This window comes from Ixodes scapularis, unplaced genomic scaffold (assembly GCF_016920785.2).
Source record: "Ixodes scapularis isolate PalLabHiFi unplaced genomic scaffold, ASM1692078v2 ptg000376l_1__unscaffolded, whole genome shotgun sequence".
NCBI classification, from domain to species: domain Eukaryota; kingdom Metazoa; phylum Arthropoda; class Arachnida; order Ixodida; family Ixodidae; genus Ixodes; species Ixodes scapularis.
In genome coordinates, this window is record NW_024609975.1 from 681,492 (window position 1) to 703,225 (window position 21,734).

General features: G+C 41.0%; 1 protein-coding gene across 1 annotated transcript in view; it reads left to right on the top strand.

The window, feature by feature from the left end:
* Positions 1–12,337, top strand: part of LOC115321564 (insulin-like growth factor-binding protein complex acid labile subunit) — a gene marked incomplete at its 3' end in the record, with an annotated part of 48,266 nt that extends 35,929 nt beyond the window's left edge. The window contains exon 2 of the mRNA XM_042287805.1: positions 11,313–12,337. Coding sequence (XP_042143739.1) covers positions 11,313–12,337 — 1,025 coding nt within the window. The remainder of the gene's footprint in view (positions 1–11,312) is intronic.
* Positions 12,338–21,734: the final 9,397 nt, after the last annotated feature.

Here is a 21,734-nt window from a genome sequence, read left to right on the forward strand (position 1 = left end):
TATCTTCCTCTTCGTAACGAAGGTCGTAATTTATGAGAAAGCAGTTGCTTGTGCGTCTGACTTGTATAACCAAATTACAGCGTGTACTTTATAGCGCCACGCTTAAATTATGTCTCTGTCGTAAACGGATAGTTTTACTTCATCCTTCGCATCTCGCGATGCGCCTCCTTTTCATCCCGGCAAGATTTACGGCGTCGCTCATTCACTTAGCGAAGGCGGTACGGGGCCCAGCTTGGAGAAAAATTTGGAAGGTTAAGAAAACTGCCCCGGCTCGCCGAAGAGGGGTTCGATAAATCTTTACGACGTCTGGAACAAAGGCAGTATGACGTCTCAAAGAAGCTGTCTTCTTGTCAGTAGAGAGTGCATTCTTCGACATTCATGCCCCGAAAGCGGCGTTTGACTGCCGTCAGAAAGGCTCCCGAGAAAGGTTAAGAAGGCAAGACAGTTTTCATTGCAAATAATAAAATGAGGCTGACGCGGTAGAACACTGACTTCTCGAGATATGGAATGACGTGTGGGTGGAGGGATGGAAGTTTGAAAGGGCACATTTATGCTAAATTATTTTCACAATCGTGAAACTCTTCTTTACGTGCAGTATACGTTTCCCCGATAAAGTATAATACAAAAATAATTTGTACATATGATAGCGAATGAAACTGGTGGGACAAAGATAAATAACACTTCAATCGTGTCTGAACTTTGCAGGGAATGTGTTTGGGTACGTGTTCATTCTTGGTGCGTTCGTGCAATATATTTGATAGGGCTTTAGAGGAATTTTGTGTCGAAGTGACAGCCCATCGACAACAGATGATTCGAAAAAGTTAGAGGTTTTTTGAATAAATTGCTAGGGGCGGATCCGAACGTCAACCTTACTCTTTCCTTTTAGAAGCTCCTTGGTGTGCACTAGCGCGCCATGCGATTAAAACACCAGCAGACGTATGCAGCAGACGGCACCATACCCTGTTACAAGTTAAGAAATGCGGGGCAAGCTCCTCCCGCTAAGCTCTTAACCCTTTCCCCTTTAAAGGAGCAAACGCCGGAGACGAGTGTAGCGACGAGGCGAGGAGGGACTCGCCTCCTCTCCCATGTTTGCTCCACCAAGCGTAAAGGGTGAAGGGCGTCGAGGGAAGGGAGCTTGTCACCAGCGACTGATTACGTCATCGACCAAAATGATCGTTTAGCGGGAGGTACTGTAAGCACTCGGTATTTACCACCCGTGTCCCGAGCGCCCCAAGGCCAGAGCCCTATATGTGAACAGTGCGGTCATTAATTGGTAAGGATAAAGACGCGTCACTGACCGAAATTGTTTCGATGACCTTTAGCGCGTTGAATGATAGCTCTTGTGACCAACCACTTAGCCACTAATACTCCTCTAGTGGAAGTAATGAGCTTAACTTATATCTTCCAATCACAATTTCTTGGTAAGGATGTATTCAAGTATTTCATTTCAGCGCGTTAGAGTTAAAGGTTGCAACCCTTCATAACTGAAAGGAGAACGCACGTGACGTCGTCGTCCCGGCGACATTCAGAATGCACTTTATATTCCTTGATTGCAGTCGCAGCCGCAGTCACGACCGAGTGGACGGTGAAACCCGTGGACACTGCTCTGTGGGGATTTTTACCATTAACACTGAACGCGCACCCCACATTCGTAGTTTCGCTTCATGTCTCAGTAACCTTTTCTGGTCAGTGTCACCTTTTCGTTTCATTTTTTTTTATTTAGGAAATACTGCGGATGGTTTTCCACCATCCTGGCAGGAGAGGTGTACATCCACACGTCATTCCATATAAGAAGTCAAAACTATTGGATGTTGAAGCATTCACGCAGTCTGACGGCAGTGACTTCCAGTCTTCAATGGTTCGTACAAAAAAGGAGTGCTTAAATAGATTATTACTAGGAGCGTATTGTCTAACATTTTTTGAGTGGTTTAGCCTTGCTGAGCGCTGAGGAGGTGGCTAAATATTCAAGCCTTTAGTTAAGCCAGTTTCGTTATTATTAAGTTTATAAAAAAAAGAGCTTAATCTTGCAAATTTCCGCCTGCTTCGAAAGATTTTAGGCCATATCTATTCAACTTTTCAGAAACTGAGGAAAGGCGCCTAAAGTCAGAAAAAATAAATCGTGCGCTTAGTCACTGAATCCTCTCCACTTTTACTATATCTTTCTTTAAATATGGGTCCCACACAATTGACGCATATTCCCGAACCTGGAGAACTAGGGCTTTAAAGGTGAAAGTTTGACAGTCCAATTGCACGCTCCCAATTTTCTCTTAAAAAACACAGTTGTTTCTAGACCTTGGCGCAAGTATTGTCTATGTGGGTGTCCCAGCTAAGTTTCGTATCAATAGGTGGACCTAAGTATTTTACGTCATTCACAGATTCAATGACTTTATCGTGGACATGACACGTACATTCGAGAGATTTCTTATGTGCTATTCTAAGTGCTCATGTTTTTGAGTAGTCTGTAACCATCTGCCACCTCTCACACCAGTCAGCAATATCACACAAATTTTCGTTCAGCGATAATTGACCCGAGGCGTTAATGACAGTTGTATAAATCACACAGTCGTTTGCAAACATTTTCACATTCACACCCGAGTCAAGGTCGTCAGCTATGACATTGACGTATTTCTTTTTTCTCTCTAAACAAGGGGAGGAAGGAAGCCAGAGAAAAAAGTTCCCTTTGCTGCTTGACGAGGCCTCTAAGTCCTTTTATATACAACGCAGAACAGGACATCTGCAAATGCACATGCAGAACCAAACAAATTCATAATAAACACTTGTTGCAGATTTAACACGATTGAAAAAAGAATACTAGTTACATCAAAAAATGCATTTTCACATTACGTTCTTCATTCATAAACGATATCACTCTCCCACCAGGAGTTTCTTAATATTTCTCTTAAAAATCGGAAAAGAACACTGAAAGTTTACCTTTTCTTCAATAGTTGTTTAACAAGGAAAAAACTTTATAATTCAATTGTTGCTTGCCATAATTGGTTTTTACCTCGGGTTTTTCCAGATATGTTTTCTCAGTGCATGTTCTGAGCTAACATTCTTCGGGATTAGGTATAGTTTCTCTTTTTATATATGCTCAAGTAATTTAAAGTAATATATTTTATTAGCTTTAGCATAGCGAATTTTTCAAACAGTGGGTCCGTACTCAAGTCTCGCCAGTTACCCTAAGAAGTTTCGAGCATGCGAAGTATTTGTTCTTGAAGGACTATCATTTTATTATAATTCGTCTTAGTTGTGGTACCCGATACCAATGCACCGTATGATATTTTCGAGTCACATAAGGAATAATATAAATCCTTCTTTAACTATGGAGGTAGTAGTTTATGAATTCGATATATACATCCTATTGATGTATATAGTTCAGAACAAAGTTTTTGTATATGCGTCGACCGGTTGAAATCTTCAATGAACCATATGCCAAGGCATTTTTTACCTTTGACCTTCCCTAAATGTATCCATCAAAATTAATAAATAAAAAAGATTTGTGTTGCTTCTTAATTGGACGAAATATTATGTATTTAGTTTTTTTAGCATTAAGTTGTAATTTGCTACGCTTAAGCCAGTTAGCGAGCTTCTCCAAATATTCATTGACCAATATTTGTAATGTATCTTTAGACCGTGCTTTAAAGAATGCGTTAGGGTCATCTGCGTACATATTTAGTTCTGGGGAATCCTGCATGTTTGCCATATCATTTACATTGATAATAAATAGCAGAGGGCCTAGAATGGATCCCTGCGGTACTCTGTGCCGTACTTCTAACTTATCAGAATCTGATTTATCTAAATGCACATATTGATACCGATTCTTTAAAAAACTTTCTATTAGTTTTAATGCAACGCCACGTATTCCATAATATTGAAGCTTAATCAGTAAGATATTGTGCTGTATTGTGTCGAAAGCTTTTGTAAAGTCTAAAAACGAACCTAATGTATAAAATGTATCTTCAATAATCCTGATAATTTTGCCTTTCATGTGAAGTAGGGCTTGCTTTGTATATTTTTGCTTTTGAAATCCATATTGAGCCTCACTTATTACATTATACGAGAAGGGACCCAAAAGAAACCGAACTAAATTTTTTTGCACTTATTTATTCCCATTTTAAGTACAAACGTTCAATCTCCTTCGAAGTACTGTCCATTTGCACTAATACACTTGTCTAATCTTTTAATCCATGTGTCGAAACATTGTTTAAATTCATCTTTTGTGATGCTTGACAGCGCCTCCGTCGTTTTTTTCTTCACCTCAGCAACGTCAGCAAAACGCTTTCCTTTCATTTCTCTTCTCATTCTAGGAAACAAAAAAAAAAAAGTCGCACGGGGCAAGGTCGGGTGAGTGGGGGGGGTGAGGAACAGGGGTCGTACCATTTTTGGTCAAGAATTGTCGTACAGACAAGGCAGTGTGAGCCGGGGCATTGTCATGATGGAAAACCCAGTCACCCGACTTCCAGAAATCGGGCCGCTTCCGCCGCACACTGTTGCGCAATCTTTTCAAAACCTCCAAGTAGAAAGCCTGGTTAACTGTCTGACCCTGCGGAACAAACTCTGAATGGACGACTCCTTTCACATTGAAAAAACTAATCAGCATTGTTTTGATGTTTGATTTCACCTGAGGAGCTTTCTTGGGGCGAGGCGAACCTGAAGTCTTCCACTGGCTTGATTGTTGCTTTGATTCAGGATCGTAACCATAGCACCAAGTTTCGTCACCTGTAATAACTTTTGAAAAAAAAGTTTGGGTCCCTTCGGGACTCTTCTTTCAAAGCACAGCATGCTTCCACGCGACCTTGCTTTTGTTCAGCAGTCAGCAGTCGTTGCACGAATTTGGCAGCCACCTTTTTCATTCCCAAAATCTTCTGTCAGAATTCGCTGCAATGAACTCCAACTCACTCCCGACAGCTCCACGATTTCGTCAATGGTCCGTCGTCGACCTTCGTCGATGATTGCACGAATTTTTTCAACGTTTTCATGTGTTCGTGCCGTGGAAGGACGACCGGAACGAGGTTTGTCATCAATTGACATGTCACCATTCTTGAAACGGGAAAACCACTCAAACACTTGAGTTTTCCTCATGGGATCGTCCTTGTACGCCGTTTTTAACAGTTCAATAGTTTCTGTTCCACCTTTTCTGAGCAAAAAACATAATTTAACCCCCGCACGCTGTTCACAGAAATCAGACATTGCAAAAACGACGCCCACGCGAAACACTTGTCACTATAAACCCAGCCGCAACTAGTCCTAACCTTCTTCGAGGACGGAATTAGGCCTAATGACTCAGCAATGTTCGCTCTATCAACTCCTGGCGGCAAAACGCGGTACTGCAAAAGCTCTGCTTAAAAAAAGAATTAGTTCGGTTTCTTTTGGGTCCCCCCTCGTACCTACAATAAATGCTTCTAATCTAGTATAAATTACATTTTCAAATATTTTGGAAAAAATTGGCAGAATAGAAATCGGTCGATAGTTGTACAAACTATTTTTCCCCACCTTTAAATATTGGGCCAATTCTAGCAGTTTTTAACGCGTTCGGAAATATTCCTGTTTGTAGCATCCTATTGGTTATGTATGACAGAATGTGACTAAGTGATTGCGAGACACGTTTCGCTGGGACCGATTTAAAACCGTCAGTACCGGCGGCAACGTTACTCTTTAATGTTTTAATCAGCACTTCAATTTTGGTCGACGTAGTTGGCTTGCACATTATAGAATTCAGCAAAGGCGTTGCTCCAACAACGACAAAAACGCCCGCGTCATTTTCTTCACTTTTACCCACACTGACAAAATGTGCATTATTAAATTCCCAAGATCATTCCCTTCAAACCTCTTATTATAAATAATAATTTCATCGATACACGCGAAAGGAGATTTCGTATTTCTGATATCATTCACTGCGTTCCATATCTCTCTCGGATCGTTTCTTATATTGTGAAACATATTCTGACGATACTCACGTTTTGCTTTTTTTTATCTCGGCTGTTAATTTCTTTCTTTCTTTTTTTAAACCGAATAAGAAGTTGCTGGTCACGTGTTTGACGAAGTCTGGTATATATATTTTTTTTCATTTATTCTTTTATAAAGACATTACGTTATCCATGGCTTCCTCACTTTCTGCTTTTTATTTTTGGATTGTATAAGGGGGCATGCATTGTCATAGCATATTTTAAAGAACTTAGAGAAGGGATTATATGCCACATCAGGATTTCCTTCTTCATAAACGGTGGTCCAGTAGGCACTGTCAATCAAGGCAGAAAAGTGGCAAGAACAAAAGGGGTCCCAAGAGAGAGCCTTGGGAACACCTGACAGGAGATCGAGTTTTTGCGATTGACAAGCGTTAATTTCTACAAACTGCGTTCTGTTCGTCAGATCCGCAAAAATCCAGTTTACAAGGCGGGGAGAAATTCCTACACGCTGCAGTTTTTTTAGTAGTAGATAGTGCGGTACCCTATCGAAAGCTTTTGATAGATCCAAAAATATTGCATCAATTTGTTTCCTTTTGTTGATAGCATTGGCGAAGTCATGTACAACTAATACGAGTTGAGTCGTGATTGATAGCTTTTTTCTAAGCCCATGCTGAAAGCTGGCTAATATGTTATTGGATTCTAAAAACGAAGTTATGTGACTGGAAATTATGTGTTCGAGCAGTTTGCAGCAACTGCTGATTAATGATATAGGCCTGTAGTTCGCAGCCAGCAGTTCACTCCCGTCCTTGTACACCGGCACAATTTTTCCACACAGCCAATCAGGAGGCAGGCATCCCTTATCCAAGGATGCATTGAACAAAACATATAAATACTGCGAAATCATGTCCGCGTAACGATTCAGAAAGGCGTTGGGAATACCGTCAGGGCCAAAAGACGTTTTTACATTAAGCTTTAAAAGGAGAAGCCGAATGCCATTCACGTTTAAATTTATGTCTTGCATTACATTAGATGAAAGAAAAAAATGTTCGATTGTATTTTCGGTCACGCTCTGACGACTAAAAACACTATGAAATGCGCTGCTAAGCTCATTGGCAACATGGTAAGGGTCAGTAACCCCACAACCATCAATGTGAAGTTGGTCCACAATCCTATTGTTGCCAAAGAGATATCCCCGAAACTTTTGCAGCGAAACAGCTTCATCATCCGCAACGAAAAGTTACACACATTTACTCGTATGATTCTTTTTGACAGGACAAATATTTGAGGTAAGTGAAACAAGCTCATGGTCAGAAATACCATCGAAAACACGCAGAGTAGTGTCCTCTGGGAAATTTCCCACAAATATAAGATCTAGTACGTTATCCGTGCTTTGAGTGACTCTTGTACCCTCTTTAACTAGCTGAATGAGATAAAAGCTTAGCACCAATTTAAGCAACAAGTTGCAGTTTTGTACGTCCATCGTACCTGGGTGTAAAGTGTGCCAATCAATTGTCAGTAGGATAAAGTCCCCCGCTAATATGACTTTTTGATTAGGTTTGTATTTTTGCTCCATGTAAGAGTGATTTTGTTTTTCAAAAACAACTCAGGCGAGGAGGGGGGGCCGATAGATCACGCCTACAAGAGCCAAGAACCCAAGATAATTCATTTGACACCACACACTTTCATTGTCGTCTATTTCGTCCATAGTAACGCAAATAATTTCCTTTTTGACTACTAAAGCAACTCCCCCTCCTCGGGAGCCTTGATCACGTCTAACAAGTGTGTGCGTTTGGGAAACTGCTTCGAAATCCGATATGGTATGCTGATAATCAGGTCTCTGTAATCGCTATGATTTGTGGATCATATGTAAATATGATTTCTTCAAGCTCGTCAACTTTATTGACAATGCTTCTGGCGTTTATGAGAACAACGCGCCATTGTTTGCATTCGACTCGGTCATCGCTGCTTCGTTGTACTTGAGAGCGAATACATTTTAGGCAATCATTCTCCTCGTCCCATTCATACACATCATCGTTCACTCGCAGCTTATCGTAATCAAGAGACTCTTTATGACCTCGAGCTTTAAACTCCCCAGAACATGACCACAGTTTGCTGCGCTTTGGTAAAGTGCCTTGACAGAAGTCGCGGCTTATCGATGCTGGTCTTCTCTTTGGTTCATGACAATTTTTAAATACCTTCAACTTCTCGTTATAGTAAAAAAAGTTCATGATTACAGGTCGTGCTTTATCATGTCTTTTTTCCCCCAATTCTATGCACTCTTTCAACTGAGTTGACAACCACGCCGAGTTTTTCCCCTATCAGCTCCTCAATTATCTGTTTTCTCAGCACTGCAGCGTTTTCACGATCAGGCTCGGGAAGACCAAAAATGATGATATTACGGCGCCTACTTCTGTCTTCCAAGTTGTCGAGACGTTTTTGACGCAGTTGACGACTACTTTTGAACGATGTAGCTTCGGCCTCTAATGCCTGTATCTCTACTTTATCTTCTTTAATTGCTGCCATCACTTCACTCATTCGAGTGTTAACTGTAGATTCAAGCTTGTCCTGAGAAGCAGCTGAGTTCTCAATTTTCGATTTCAGTTCGTTCTGGGAAACAACCATGGAGTTCATTATTGATTTGAGCTCTGCATAAGGCCCAGGATTTTGCTCAACATCCCCAGCAAGAAGAATCGAAATGACATTCCACGAATCCACAAGAAGACATGCGCATGTCGCCGGGCACGGCAGGACAACAATGCATCTACAGTCACTACGAAAGCAGGTATAAGCGTATATGCCACAAACCGGGGTGAAGAATACAGAGGGATTCAGCGATATAGCCGTCTCGGTCCCGCCGTGCCCTCTGAAGAAATCGTTGATGCGGTCGTTTTTATACGCTTCAGCAGGCGGCGTTGTCATCAAGTCGGATGTCTCTGACTCAGTAAACGCACTCAGCACCTTGAAACCCCTTATTTTCATCAATCTCTTACAATTATCCATTCTTGTACTTTAAGTCTCACCCAGAAACAGAACATACCTGCGTCGCGGTACGCGGCACCTTCAAGGTCATCTCAGTTATTTTTTCTTCGCAGTACCACCACGGGGGGAATATCGGCGCTGGTGGCGGCGCCGCTTTCGCCGCTCCACTCCGGCTTCTCCCATTGACGAAACTCTCTCTTAAGGCTAGTTCACACACACGGGCTGCTTAAAAATGTGTGCCTTGAAACCTCTTAATATCTCTTACGTCGAGAGAACACACTGGCGCCGTTTATAGAGTAAACGTGGAACACTTTCAGTTTCTTTATATTGCATGCCTATTTTTCTCGCATCATTCTCTTTTTTTTTTGCTTCTTGAAAACCTTTGACAATATTTTTTCTTGATAAATGTTTGGCAATAAACATTTCTTTTATATAAATAAGCAGTTTCTAACTCATTCCAGTGTGGAAACCAGATAGCCCACTCCCAAAAGGTCGAGGGCCACTATAAAAACACACACACACAATATTTTTTTTACGTTAAAAAGCAGCCTGTTTTCTCAAAGACACTCCAGAGGTTTTCGAAAGAAGGAATCTCGTCCTCTCTGCTTTTTGTAAATTCGCCTTTTTTCCAGTGACATTTCTATCTTTGACTTCCTTTACTTTGGGCCCACACCTGATGTGACGAAAAAATTAATCTAAAACGTCAATGTGCTGGTATTTCGCGATAGAACGAGAGCAACCACACCGTTGTTGTCCTGTCGCACAATTAGACTCAACGGGAATGGAAAACAATATCTCTTCATGCGACAGTTTTGCTTTCCTGTCGATTTTTGTACTAACGTTATGAAAGAATACATGATTATTTTTTTTAATTTTTTGACGGCTAGAAGCTTGACTTTGTGCCTAATTTTTGCTAATTCCTCCCGCTCAGGAAGAGTTCGTGGAGTTGAGCTGCGTCCTCGAGTAAAGGGCTCGTGCTTGTAGCCTAGACGCGGTATTGTCGTTCCGGTTAATTTGTGTGAAAGGGCTGAGTGAGAAGAAAATATTCAAGCAATGCAATACTCAGCAAAAAAAAAAAAAGATAACGAGGAAGTGAAAGATGTGTGGCTACACTATATGAGCGGAGCCTCTTTCCGAGCGGAAATGAATCGACGATATGAACCTATAGCTTCGGAGCATGCAGCGCTTGAGACATAGGGACGGGGCTCGCAGTCGCGTCCCAGGGTGTCGCGTGCCGCGTGTTTGAGACCCCTGTTATGGATATAGTACGAACATTTGATCTCGCAAATATCGCAATACCTTCGCTCTTGTGAAATGTAGTTCCACGGCCACCTCATAAATAGCGCCTGGGCGCACTCTTGTCGAAAGAGATCCCGAAAGCTTGGTCCTAAGCAAATGCAAGTGTGAGATTGGGCCCCTATGGAATATGACTAACAAATTTTAGTGAGGGAATAGGGCTAGTTTAGCCGGTGTTTAGTGGGAGGCTAGCGCTCAGCGCCGTGTCCGACTCCCATCACCGCCAATAGCTAGCTTTGACAAAAAAACATATTGTCTTGGAACGCCGATAAATAAATACCGTAAGAAATGTAGCAGCGAATGTTCTGGGTATTGCCTTGTTTAGAGGTCAGAGCCGCCGCTGAAATGATCTCAACAGGTCACTGAACGACAAGAGAGAGGCTGCAATTTACGAGCACTTCCATCTTCATTACGTCGCTTACAATCTGGCTTTCTTCATGTCGTCTTCCGATGTTCAAGTTTTCCTTTAATTATTTCTGTATACAACCAAGCCCTAGTTGTAATGCTTCATTTTACGTATGTCGGAATAATACGTTTTACGCGATAAACGTTTCGTCCACACAGTAGCATTTTCCGAGTAACCGCCTGCATGACCTTTATTTTCCAGTCACTTTCGCTTATTACACCTGACCAGACAATCACCCACTTCCTGGGGGCACGTTTGCCCCCCAGGAATACTGCCAGGCCTAATCGCTTCTTCGTCGCTGATTAGTCGCGCCTGGTGAATACGGCTGCAATTGTTGGCTTTCCTTTAATTAGCTCAGATATCGAGAAAGCACTACAGCCATTGGTGTCTCAGCGGCAAAACTTGTATTGCTACGGAGACTGATCGTTAGTGTATAAGGTAGCACTTACCATTCTGTTTGGTTAAGCCAATTAAAAGAAGGCTGAGGATTTATGTTTCGAGAGCATTGTGGAGAAGCGTACGCTTAGGGACTTTTGAGAGCGTATATACAAAAATATCTAAAATACTACATGAATATAATGCACTCGGGACTGATCTAAACAAAGAATCATCATTAATTATATGGTGCCTTATAAAGTGTACTGTATCCGCAGTTTTACTTATCGAGTTTATTTGATTATCACGTTATGCTCACAGTTTCTCCGCTTCTTTTTTGTTTGGTTTAGGTATCTCACGTTCTTCCTAATCTTCCTCACGGCAACATTCCAAGCGGGAGCGTCAGAAGCCGAGAACCTCGTGCCCAACCTCTGCAATCTCATTGACCAAGCGCTATACTGCCGCTGCGACACGGACGATATCACTGATGACGCGACCGAAGTGACTTGCTATGTGGTGAAAGAAATCGCCGAAGACGACATCGTCTTCAAAGCCCTCGCGAAGCAGCCGTCCATCGTCTCGATCGTGTTCAGTTCGCTCAGTGAGGACCATCACTTAAGGTTTGTTCCTTCCGACGTCCTGCCACACGCTCCGGTCTTGGAGCGTCTCAAGTTCTCCCAGGCGGAGTTGGGTGTCTTGAAAACACACGCCTTCTACAACCTGTCGAAACTGGCCGTGCTATCCCTCGACTCCAACGAGATCACGGACCTGGAGACGGACTGCATCTCGCATCTGCCTCGCCTCAAGAAGCTGGAACTGGCGGACAACAAGCTAAAGAAGATGCCCGCGGGAGCCCTGTCTCACCTACCGTCTCTGACACACTTGTTCCTGGAGCGGAACAAGATGACGGTCATAGAGGACTTCGCTTTCGCGGGCCTGGGCAAGGTTAAAGAGCTGGACCTCAGCGACAACTCCATCGAGGCCCTCACCGAGCACAGCTTCAAGGGCTTGTCGCGCGTCCTCAGGCTCGACATGTTTCGAAACAAGCTGAAGAGGCTGGAAGCCCGCGTCTTCGGCGGCATGTCGTCCCTGGTGGAGCTCGACCTCAAGTACAACGAGATCTCCGAGGTCGATCCGCTGGCCTTCGACGGTCTGCCGCACCTGACCATCGTGTACCTCTCGTTCAACCGGCTCCGCGTTCTGCCGGCGCACATGTTCATGGGAGCTCCCAACCTTGTGACCGTGGACCTGTCGCAGAACCAGCTGGTCACGCTTACCTGGAGGACTGTCCAGGACTTGAGGAAGATTGACGCCGAGTCCTTCGACATGAGCCTCACTGGTCAGTGTTTTTGTTTTGTTTTGTTTCTGTTCCCTTGTACTCGAGGAAGCTTCTGCATAGATATTGTTCCATGGTATCTTCGCCACGTTTTTTCGAACATACTGCGCCGTCGCGCCAGTCGACTCTACGAGCTAATGGTACCGATCAAGCAACGTTAAAAGAGCAAGTCGCTAGGTTTTTTTTGTTTATGATTGGTTCAAAAATCAGATAGCACGTAAACAACGTGACGAACGCTATGATGGTCGCTTGAGAAGTTGTCTGATTGGTCCCATCAGCTCGTAGCGTCGGCTGCGTCGGGACGTAAGCTGAAATGAAGGTTAGTAAGAAGTACGGAAGAATGTGCCACTTCTCTAGACATTTTAAGTAGTCGAGTGCCATCAATGAAACACTTAATATTGAATTATTTCCGCTCAACTATAAAAGCAGTAAGTGAAGAGAAGCAGACGTCGTCATTTTTATTCGTCTTCGGTGCACTTTCATAGCAGCAGAGTGCATTAGCTTACAAATGTAGAACAAAAATCAGTATAGCTAAATTAAAATAAGCAATTGATGTAGCAAAATATTTTAATAGAAATAGCATGAAATAATTTCTGGTATTTATTTATAAAAAGACACGAGGAAAACAATTTTGAATAAATAAGACAGAACCCGTGTGGAGCGTTGAACTTTTAGTACCTATAGTACCTATCCAGACTAATACAAAAACTAGCTTTTTTCATGTAAATGTACAGTCTGCACGATCGAAAGGAGATGATCTTGCATTGTTTTTTGATTCCATCGAAACTCCTTGTAACGTTATAATGTTAACAGAAACATGGTATAAGGACGATGATGATGCTTTTGTTATTTCTGGTTATTATAATTTTATCTTAAATCGCGACCTTGGTCGTGGAGGCGGTGTGTCATTGCAGACTAATGTTTCCGGCTTTGTGCTCCTCAGTGATTACTCTGTTGTTACGCCACGCTATGAAATACTCTGCATTAGAAAAAACTTGAATTTATTCTGTCTTATATCGCCCGCCAAATGGAAATATTTCGGTCTTTATAAATTTTTTGGAAGAGTTATTTTGTTTTGCGAACGAAGAAGGCTGTAAATTGTATCTGGGTGGTGATTTTAATATAAATATGCTCGAAGCTTCCCGCATTACCGATGACTTTGCGAATTTGTTGACGTCAAATAATTTCAGTAATGTCATAATTCCTCCAACTCGGGTTTCGTGCTCAACGTCAACATTGATTGATCTGTTTATAACCAACGACTGTGAAGACAACGTTAGTGCTGGTGTGCTGGGCTATGGGTTAAGCGATCACCTCAATATAGTTATGTTCATTAATAACAATGTACCATGTAATAGGGCTATCAACCCTCCAGTAATGTCGCGTAATATTAGCGCTACAACACTCGAAAAGTTTAGAGAAAAAATCGGTGCTATCAATTGGAGTCCCGTGTTGAGGGAAACTGATGTTGATAAGTGCTATAACCTCTTTTTAGACCTGATAAAAGACGCATACTATTCTTCGTTTCCGTACAAGGAAATTCACTGTAATAAGAAGTGCAAAAAACCATGGGTCACTTCTCGACTATTAAGACTTATTAAAAAAAAGAATTTTCTTTATGACAACTTTCTTAGGACACGAAATGAAAAAATATTGCTAGAATTTAAAAAATTTAGAAACTTTGTCAACGCAGAATTGAAACGAGCTAGACACCGCTATTATGCAGATCTATTTGATATATCTTGCTTAAAGCAGCCCGAAGTCGTATGGAAACATTTGCACTCCTTAATACGGAATCCAACTCAAGATAGAGCAGTCACTAGTATAAGCATAGGCGATAGAACTATTTCTGGTGTAGAGCTGGCGAATATGCTTAATGATTATTTTGTGAGCGTAGGGAAAAGTAGTTATAACAGTTCTGCAGCAAATAATATCCCCAGAATAAACGAAACCATGTTTTTAAACCCATGTGATACTAAAGAAGTACAATCTACTTTCATGAATATAAAAAACAGTCGTAGCCATGACTGTGAGGATCTTCAAATTGGGCCGGTGAAATTTGTAGTTGACTTGCTATTACCGTGTATAACTCATCTGTATAATCTGATATTGTCTTCCGGTATATTTCCTAAGAGGATGCAAATTGCGAAAGTATCCGTAGTGTATAAAGGTGGTGATCGCAATGACATAAGTAATTATCGACCCATATCTATCCTTCCTGTCTTTTCGAAACCGATTGAAAAAATTGTGCACTCTCGACTACTACATTTTTTTGAAAAATACTCGCTACTGAATGATTCTCAGTTCGGCTTCAGGAAACATAATTCTACGGAAACCGCGTTATCGGTGCAGAAGGAAATGATATTAGAAAATTTTGAAAAAAAACTTCTAACGTTGGGTATATTTATAGACTTAAGCAAAGCTTTCGATAGGATAAATCACCAAATTCTTCTAAATAAACTTGAACGTTATGGCATCCGAGGTATCCCATTATCGCTCATAACGTCTTATTTACAATATCAATCCCAATATGTTCGAATTAGAAATTATGTATCTACTACTGAACGAATTTACTCCGGGGTTCCTCAGGGTAGTATTCTAGGGCCTCTATTGTTTCTCGTATATGTGAATGATATAGTAAGCATCGAAAATACCGCTAAATTTATAATGTACGCCGACGATACCAGCATATTTTTTTCTAGTTTCAAAGAAGACCTACTTACCTCCATAGCAAACGGTTTTCTGGGTAAATTAAAAAAATGGATAAATATTAACTCTCTTATTCTTAATACCACTAAAACTAAGGTTGTCCTATTTCAATGCCCGGGATCGTATGTTCAAATATCACGTGATTTGTATTTTGGGTCATGTAAATTAGAATGTGTTGATACCGTTAAGACTCTCGGTGTTATATTTTCTAGTCATATGTCATGGAATAATCACGTAACATACATTCATAAAAAACTTTCTAAAGTTGTTGGAATTATGAATAAATACAGGCATATACTTCCCGTAAACATCAAAAGGTTAATTTACAATTCTCTTTTTCATTCTATAATCTGCTATTCCCATTTAGTGTGGGGAACAACTACTAAGAGCAATTTAGACAAATTGCGTCTTTTATAGAAAAAGGCTGTTAGAATAATTGAAAATGTACCTCGTGATTATCACTCTCTTCCTCTTTTTGAAAAACATAAAATCATTGATATATAATATGTATTCCTCCAGATTGATTTTAAATTACCAACAATGTGTAAGAAAAAATATTAACATAATCTTAGACCTTGCGAAACTAGAAAAAAACGAGTCCATTTACGCATCGCGTCATAGGCCCCCCTGGCGTCTTCCTGTATCTAGAACAAATTTCGGCACTCAGAGATACCGCTACCAATTACCACTATTGTAAAACCTTTTTTCTCATGGAATTGATATATACTCTGTAAACAGTCGTACAATACAAGACATTTTGTAATATAAAATCACTATTTACGTTTCAGATAGCTCTAAATATGTGTACTTAGATGTTTTTTTGCTGTTGGTTTTTTTTTTTTGTGATTGTTATATTTTGTGTTTTTTTTTATATTCATGTCAGTTCCGCTGCTGCTTTGTATTGGGGCGCTGGGACTCGTCAAGCTGCTACGTGCCGCTTTTTTTCCAGCGCCCTTGTCACGAATGTATTTTTGTGGCAGAAAATAAACTTATTTGATTTGATTTGATTTGATATACATAACCTGCACATGACGTCCTTGTTAGGAAATCTTCTACCTGCACCAAGAGGTAAACCTGCTGAATCTATAGAGTCACCTCATGGCGGCAGGCGCGTCCGTCTTTGTGTCGCATAGTGCAAGGGTCGCGCTTAATGCGAGACGCTGCGAGACGCTCTGGCGGCGATGCTGATGCCAGCTAGGTGGCGCTGCGTGGATCATGACGTTCTGGAAGGATAGGCGCAGGCCTACTCTCGTATAAATGGTATTGGAATTTGCTTGAATTCCTCATGCAGAACGGTTTAGGTGCTATACTCCGTTCATGACCAAACTGAGACTGCAGTGGAAGCTACGTGCCCGCCGAACCAATCAGCCGCCTCCCTCTTATCACCTGACCCGGCTCTCTGCGCGTGGGTAAGGGCGGGAGCGTGATGACGTGCCGAAAGAGAGGCGTATGACTGGTCTAACAAGGACGTAGCCTCCACCGCAGTCTCAGCTTAGGCGTGAACGGAGTATGGTTGCCGCACGTGCTTACGTCCTGATACATCTAGCGGCTGAACCTGAGTTTTGTCGTGATGCTTTTGCGCGGGGGGTGCGGAAAGGAAAAGCTTAGGGATATACTCTACGTTAATAACTACCAGTTTGGATAAGAGTCGGAATGTATTCCCTACCGATAGACGCTACAAACGTTTGGCAGTGGCCTAAACCAATGTAGGTGTCCTCCACTTAGTCGTACTGAACCATGTACGAGTTACGAAACGTAACCGAGTACCGTTTCTTATACTTTATCATATAATCACAACTTGCGGGACTCTTTACGTACTTTGTTACTAAAAAAGAATCTATCTCAGAAGTAAAGCTCTGTATTTTTTTATGGAGTAGCATGTGGTCGACGTAAGTCGGGAAACACAGATACCATACGAGAGTAGAGCAAACTGCTTAAAGGTTAACCAAACAAACTCCGATATTTTTCGTTTTGTTCTCAGGATTACGAGCGACAATTATGTGAAGCGTTTGTACGAATTCGACGCTTATGGCACTATGTGCGGCAATGTACTGGGAAACTTCGTAATCGTTGGCAACGTTTTCACAACGATGCTGTATATCACTCACAGGTAGGATTTCTGGAATTCTTTCGTGTCGTCGTCCCCACGGAAAAGAACATATCACGCATACTAAATACAGCACAGCATTCGTTTCGATAAAGTACAAGCACCGAAACAAGCATCCGAACTAGATAATTGATAATAATACGCTCCTGATAACAATGCGAATCACGCAGCGCTCACCGTATACGTTTCTCTGTAAAGATTACCGTTGCGGAAGCTGTCGCGGCGACGGCAGCACGTAAATTAAATAATATTAAACAAATAAAAAATTAAAAAAAAACTGCGGGCAAGTAAGTCAATCGTGTTTGTCGTTTTCTTTCCGCACCACAAAATTTAACGCAGATAGTTACTTGATTACCGAAGAAGGAACAAGCTACAAGTAACGCGTTACGCTGGCTCTCGCTGTGTCTTCCATATACAAGCCGAAGGTCAGGCATGAATCTTTGGGGTAGCGAGGACTCGGATAGGAATAGGTATGAAGTATTCCCATATATAACTTCGACGTGGCGCCACGCAAATCAACTCTGTCTACTCGGCTTAACCGTCGCCGTCAGCCGGCGATTAGCACGCCTTCGAGAGAGCTCTAAAATATGGCATTTGGCGTTTCGTAAGAGAGGCTGAGAACAGCTTTGAAAGCGGATGTGCATCGCATTGCGAGTGACCTTGGACGCTCTCAAGGATGGGCTCGAATGAGCACAATGCTCCCGAGTGAGCACATCGCGCCTAATCTACGGAAGCGAGAGATGACGCGAACGTCGTTTTAGATTATCGCCGGGCCGGACAACTTTCCTGGTTTTTCTGGCTGAAATTAGAGAAGTGACGGCTACTCTCTTGGTATAGAGGCTTCCTGAGAAAGAATAGCAAAATTAATATTAGGAGGCGTGTTACACTCGCCTCGTCTTAACATGGACGAAGCGGAAAGGCTAGAAGTGCGAGCTCTATGCATTGGAACGCGCCTCGGCTGCACGAGCGCTCATGCAATGGGATCACCAGTCAAAGCTACTCTCTCGCGGTTATAGCCTTCGCGATTTGTCCATGTTTAGGTCAGACGAAAGATAGAGCTTTTTTGACTAACAGCTATGGGTGTATTTTGGAATACACCACTTCATGTTTCGCGCGTTATGCCAAAAGGTTGGCGCCGGCTGTAAAACCGAACATGGCCAGGTTCTCTGAAAGTGGGTTACTACGCAGGCGTGGCTCTACACTTTCCGTAGATAAAGGGCCTTATCTACAAAATATGATTTGGTGCATATGAGTGATGAGGCTGTTTCCCAGTCAATGGGCACGTACTGGGAACGCGTACATAAAAGATGGCAAGATAAATACAAGATATTAAACTATATGAACATCCAATATGAATGCCAAAGAACAACATGTTTGAAACTTTGTTAATAATGCAGGAATGTTTCTTCTTTTAAATTCAAGAATGGATATTAAAATTAAACGAAATATTTGAATGTGTCCACTCTAACTTGGTACTTTGTAACATAACATGCATGCCAAGGCCTTCTGTTTAGTGGACCTGAAAACATGATGCGTTTGATAGTATCGAGTTTTATCGGTGCTTAAGCATAAGAAAATGAAATCTTCGATTAATATATAGGCATTATTTTGTTTCTCGGCGCGAGTATATTTGGTGGTCGGAATAATGCCCAAGGAGAGCTTAACGTACCATATTTGTTGCATGTAAACTACAAGCTGTGTACATATTTTCTACCTTGTTAATTGAAGACATCCCAGGCAAAATGTTTATAAATTAAAATTTACTGTAATAATGTTTTACAAACAGGAATAGTTTTAGTTCGAAGAAGAGTACACCGGAAGAGACATTTCAAAACCCGTATGTCGTTATCTTATAAATTTAATACTAATATTTATCCCCGTGCATGTCTACTCAAAATTTTCGAACCAGTTACACATTAATGCTATATGAGAATGTCGTCGCACACGTTTTGCGTAAAAGTACATTACACTGTTTGGAGTTATTTAAGCCATTTTCAATTTCCGACACCAGGTGAGCTTTTTTTTTATCTTTGTAAACATAATTTTGTTCCTGATAGGATTCAACTTCGTTTTACAAAACATAATCGTATATAAATACAATATATTTAATATCTATATTTGTAATATCGGTAATGAAAAGTAGAAAAGTCAAGTGCCAAATGAAAAAGACCTGGGGCAGCCTGAAATCAACAGGCATATAGTAAGATTTATGGCCTTTGATAGATACTTTTCTCTCTCTTCTAAATACGAAAAACACTTTTAATGATTTCTTCGTGTTGAAGATGGCGTTTCGTTTCCGAAGAAGTTTCTTGTCAGCAACTTGGTGTCACGGGCTTTGTATAGATCTATGGGGACAATAATCATCTGATTCCTGTTAGTTATTAACTTCACTAAAGCATGCCCTACTTTTAACGTTCTCTTCAAACGAAAATCCTTTTTCCTAAAACTGTAAATCCTTCGTTACGCCTTTGGGCAGTGCCGGATAATCTTTCAATGAAGAATAAATACTGAATTTAGAGAATTTTATTTTAAGTCTATGCATACAAGCGGCGAAGACAATGAAAAGCTTGGCCTGCTGAACAAGTTTGTAATCGACATTCACATTCAAAATAGCGAAAAAATACGTCTTTTCCCGCGATTTTTTAATTTTAATTTGATGTCAAGACAATAAATTTTGCTGCATAACAATAAATAAATCTCGAATTTTTATTTTCGAATAACTTTAAACAAAGACTGGTTATGAATATCTGCCAGATATTCGCATGTGTTTGTCGTCTGATTTAAGAATAGGTGTTAGCTATTTTTCCTCCATTTCAGAACAGCACCTCACTTCAGTAATAATTATAGAGATTATTATGATTTATTTCGATATTCATTAGGAAGAATATTTTACCTTAAGGATTTGTTAATGAATATTAACAAGTATTTATCCGCACCCCCTCCCCCATTCTTGATAACGCACCAAGAAAACGTCCAAGACTAAATCCGGCTCAGTTAAACTTCCAAAATCAATAATAATAAGCAAATGACAGATGCCTCTTTTCTATTAGAACTAGACCAGTGAATGGGGTTAACGGTGTTGTTTACAGCTCTTCATTATCTATAGCACAACCAAATATAAAGTGTTCAATCAAACTGTTAACAAATTTTTCCTTCTAATTCCTCCGTAGTCAATTTTTTTATAGTTAATGCAAAACACGATTTCTGTTGACCGACACTTTGCCGGAGAGATGACCTCGGGAATCCCTCTTCAGTAAAGCAATAACAACAAAACTGCGTGCGTTTATTTGTTAAAATTCAAAAAAAAAAAAACACACAAAAAAACACACAAAAAATGTTACTTTACAGAAACATTTTTTGTGTGTTTATATTTGAACCAGCCGCTTTCACTTCGAATAGCTCGAAGATGTTCAATTTTATATGGAACGAAATTAGTTATGCGCATATCTATAGGACTTTTAAAATATGCGAAACTCATCTATAATGGCGTCACAAGTTTATTTATAAAAAAAAGATCGGCGAACTCATCAAGTGACTATAACCTGACAAATCTATTACATAGACGATGTGTCCAGTTGTAAAAGATAGCATCACAGTTGTGTCGCCTTAGGCGCACATGTTGTGGGCGTGTAAGGTAACACGAACAACTCTAATGTTTGATAAATTTACGCCTCGTTGTTCTAAGAAAGCTTGTAACGGCCGAACGACTAATATAAGGTTGGAATCCAGAAGCTGAATTTGCTGGAGCTTTGTCCGGTGTGCTATAAGCAGTGAGTTTTAGAATAGCGTACGCAAAAGCTTTGCGTATGCGAAGAAATAGCGTCGTCACCACGTGACAACGCTATTCCTTGGCGTGCGCTATGTTTTTGCGTACGTCTAAATCTCGCTATCTCAAAACTGGAAACCCGCACATGTCTGTCATTGTTCCCTTTTTGTGTTTTGCGTTCGTCTTCAAGAGAAAGCACGTAAACACACTCGTCGAAATACTCGTTGGTGGGTTCGTTTTTTTTTTTTCGTAATTATGTTAAGACACTGGGACAGATACGTGCATATAAGTCCTAACCTGCGAAACTCCCATTGCGTTAAACCCACTTGCAAGTTTATGCTTGCTCACACTTCGGATCTGAAAAGGCTCTGACTACCTTTCTATTTATGGCACAATGCGGAACATTAGAAAACTAAATAAAACGTATATCCTTCTCTCTTGGACGGAACCATTCGCTCGCTAACAGATTGCTTCGTTCGGCAACGCCATTGAAATGCTCCCAAGTCGGAACTACACTGCACATCGGAATGGTCGTGTTCAGGTAATGGGAGGAACTTGCTCTTTCCGGCTCTTCAATCCAGCTACTTTTAAAAACAAAGTAGGGAGATAAAAGGGCACGAATGAACAGACAACGAAACAACTACATTTCTCTCAATGCATGAAGTAGAAAGCGATTTGCTAAGATTCCCTTTAGTTTTTCTTTTTTCGATTTGGGGCTCCAAATGTCGCGGTCTCTACTAAAAAGAAGAAGAAAAAAAAAAGAAACAAAGAAAATAGTGGAACGAGAGAGAGATTTTTAGCCCGATTAAAAAATCAAAATGAGAAGAAAATGGCCGGGGAAAAAATAGAAGGAA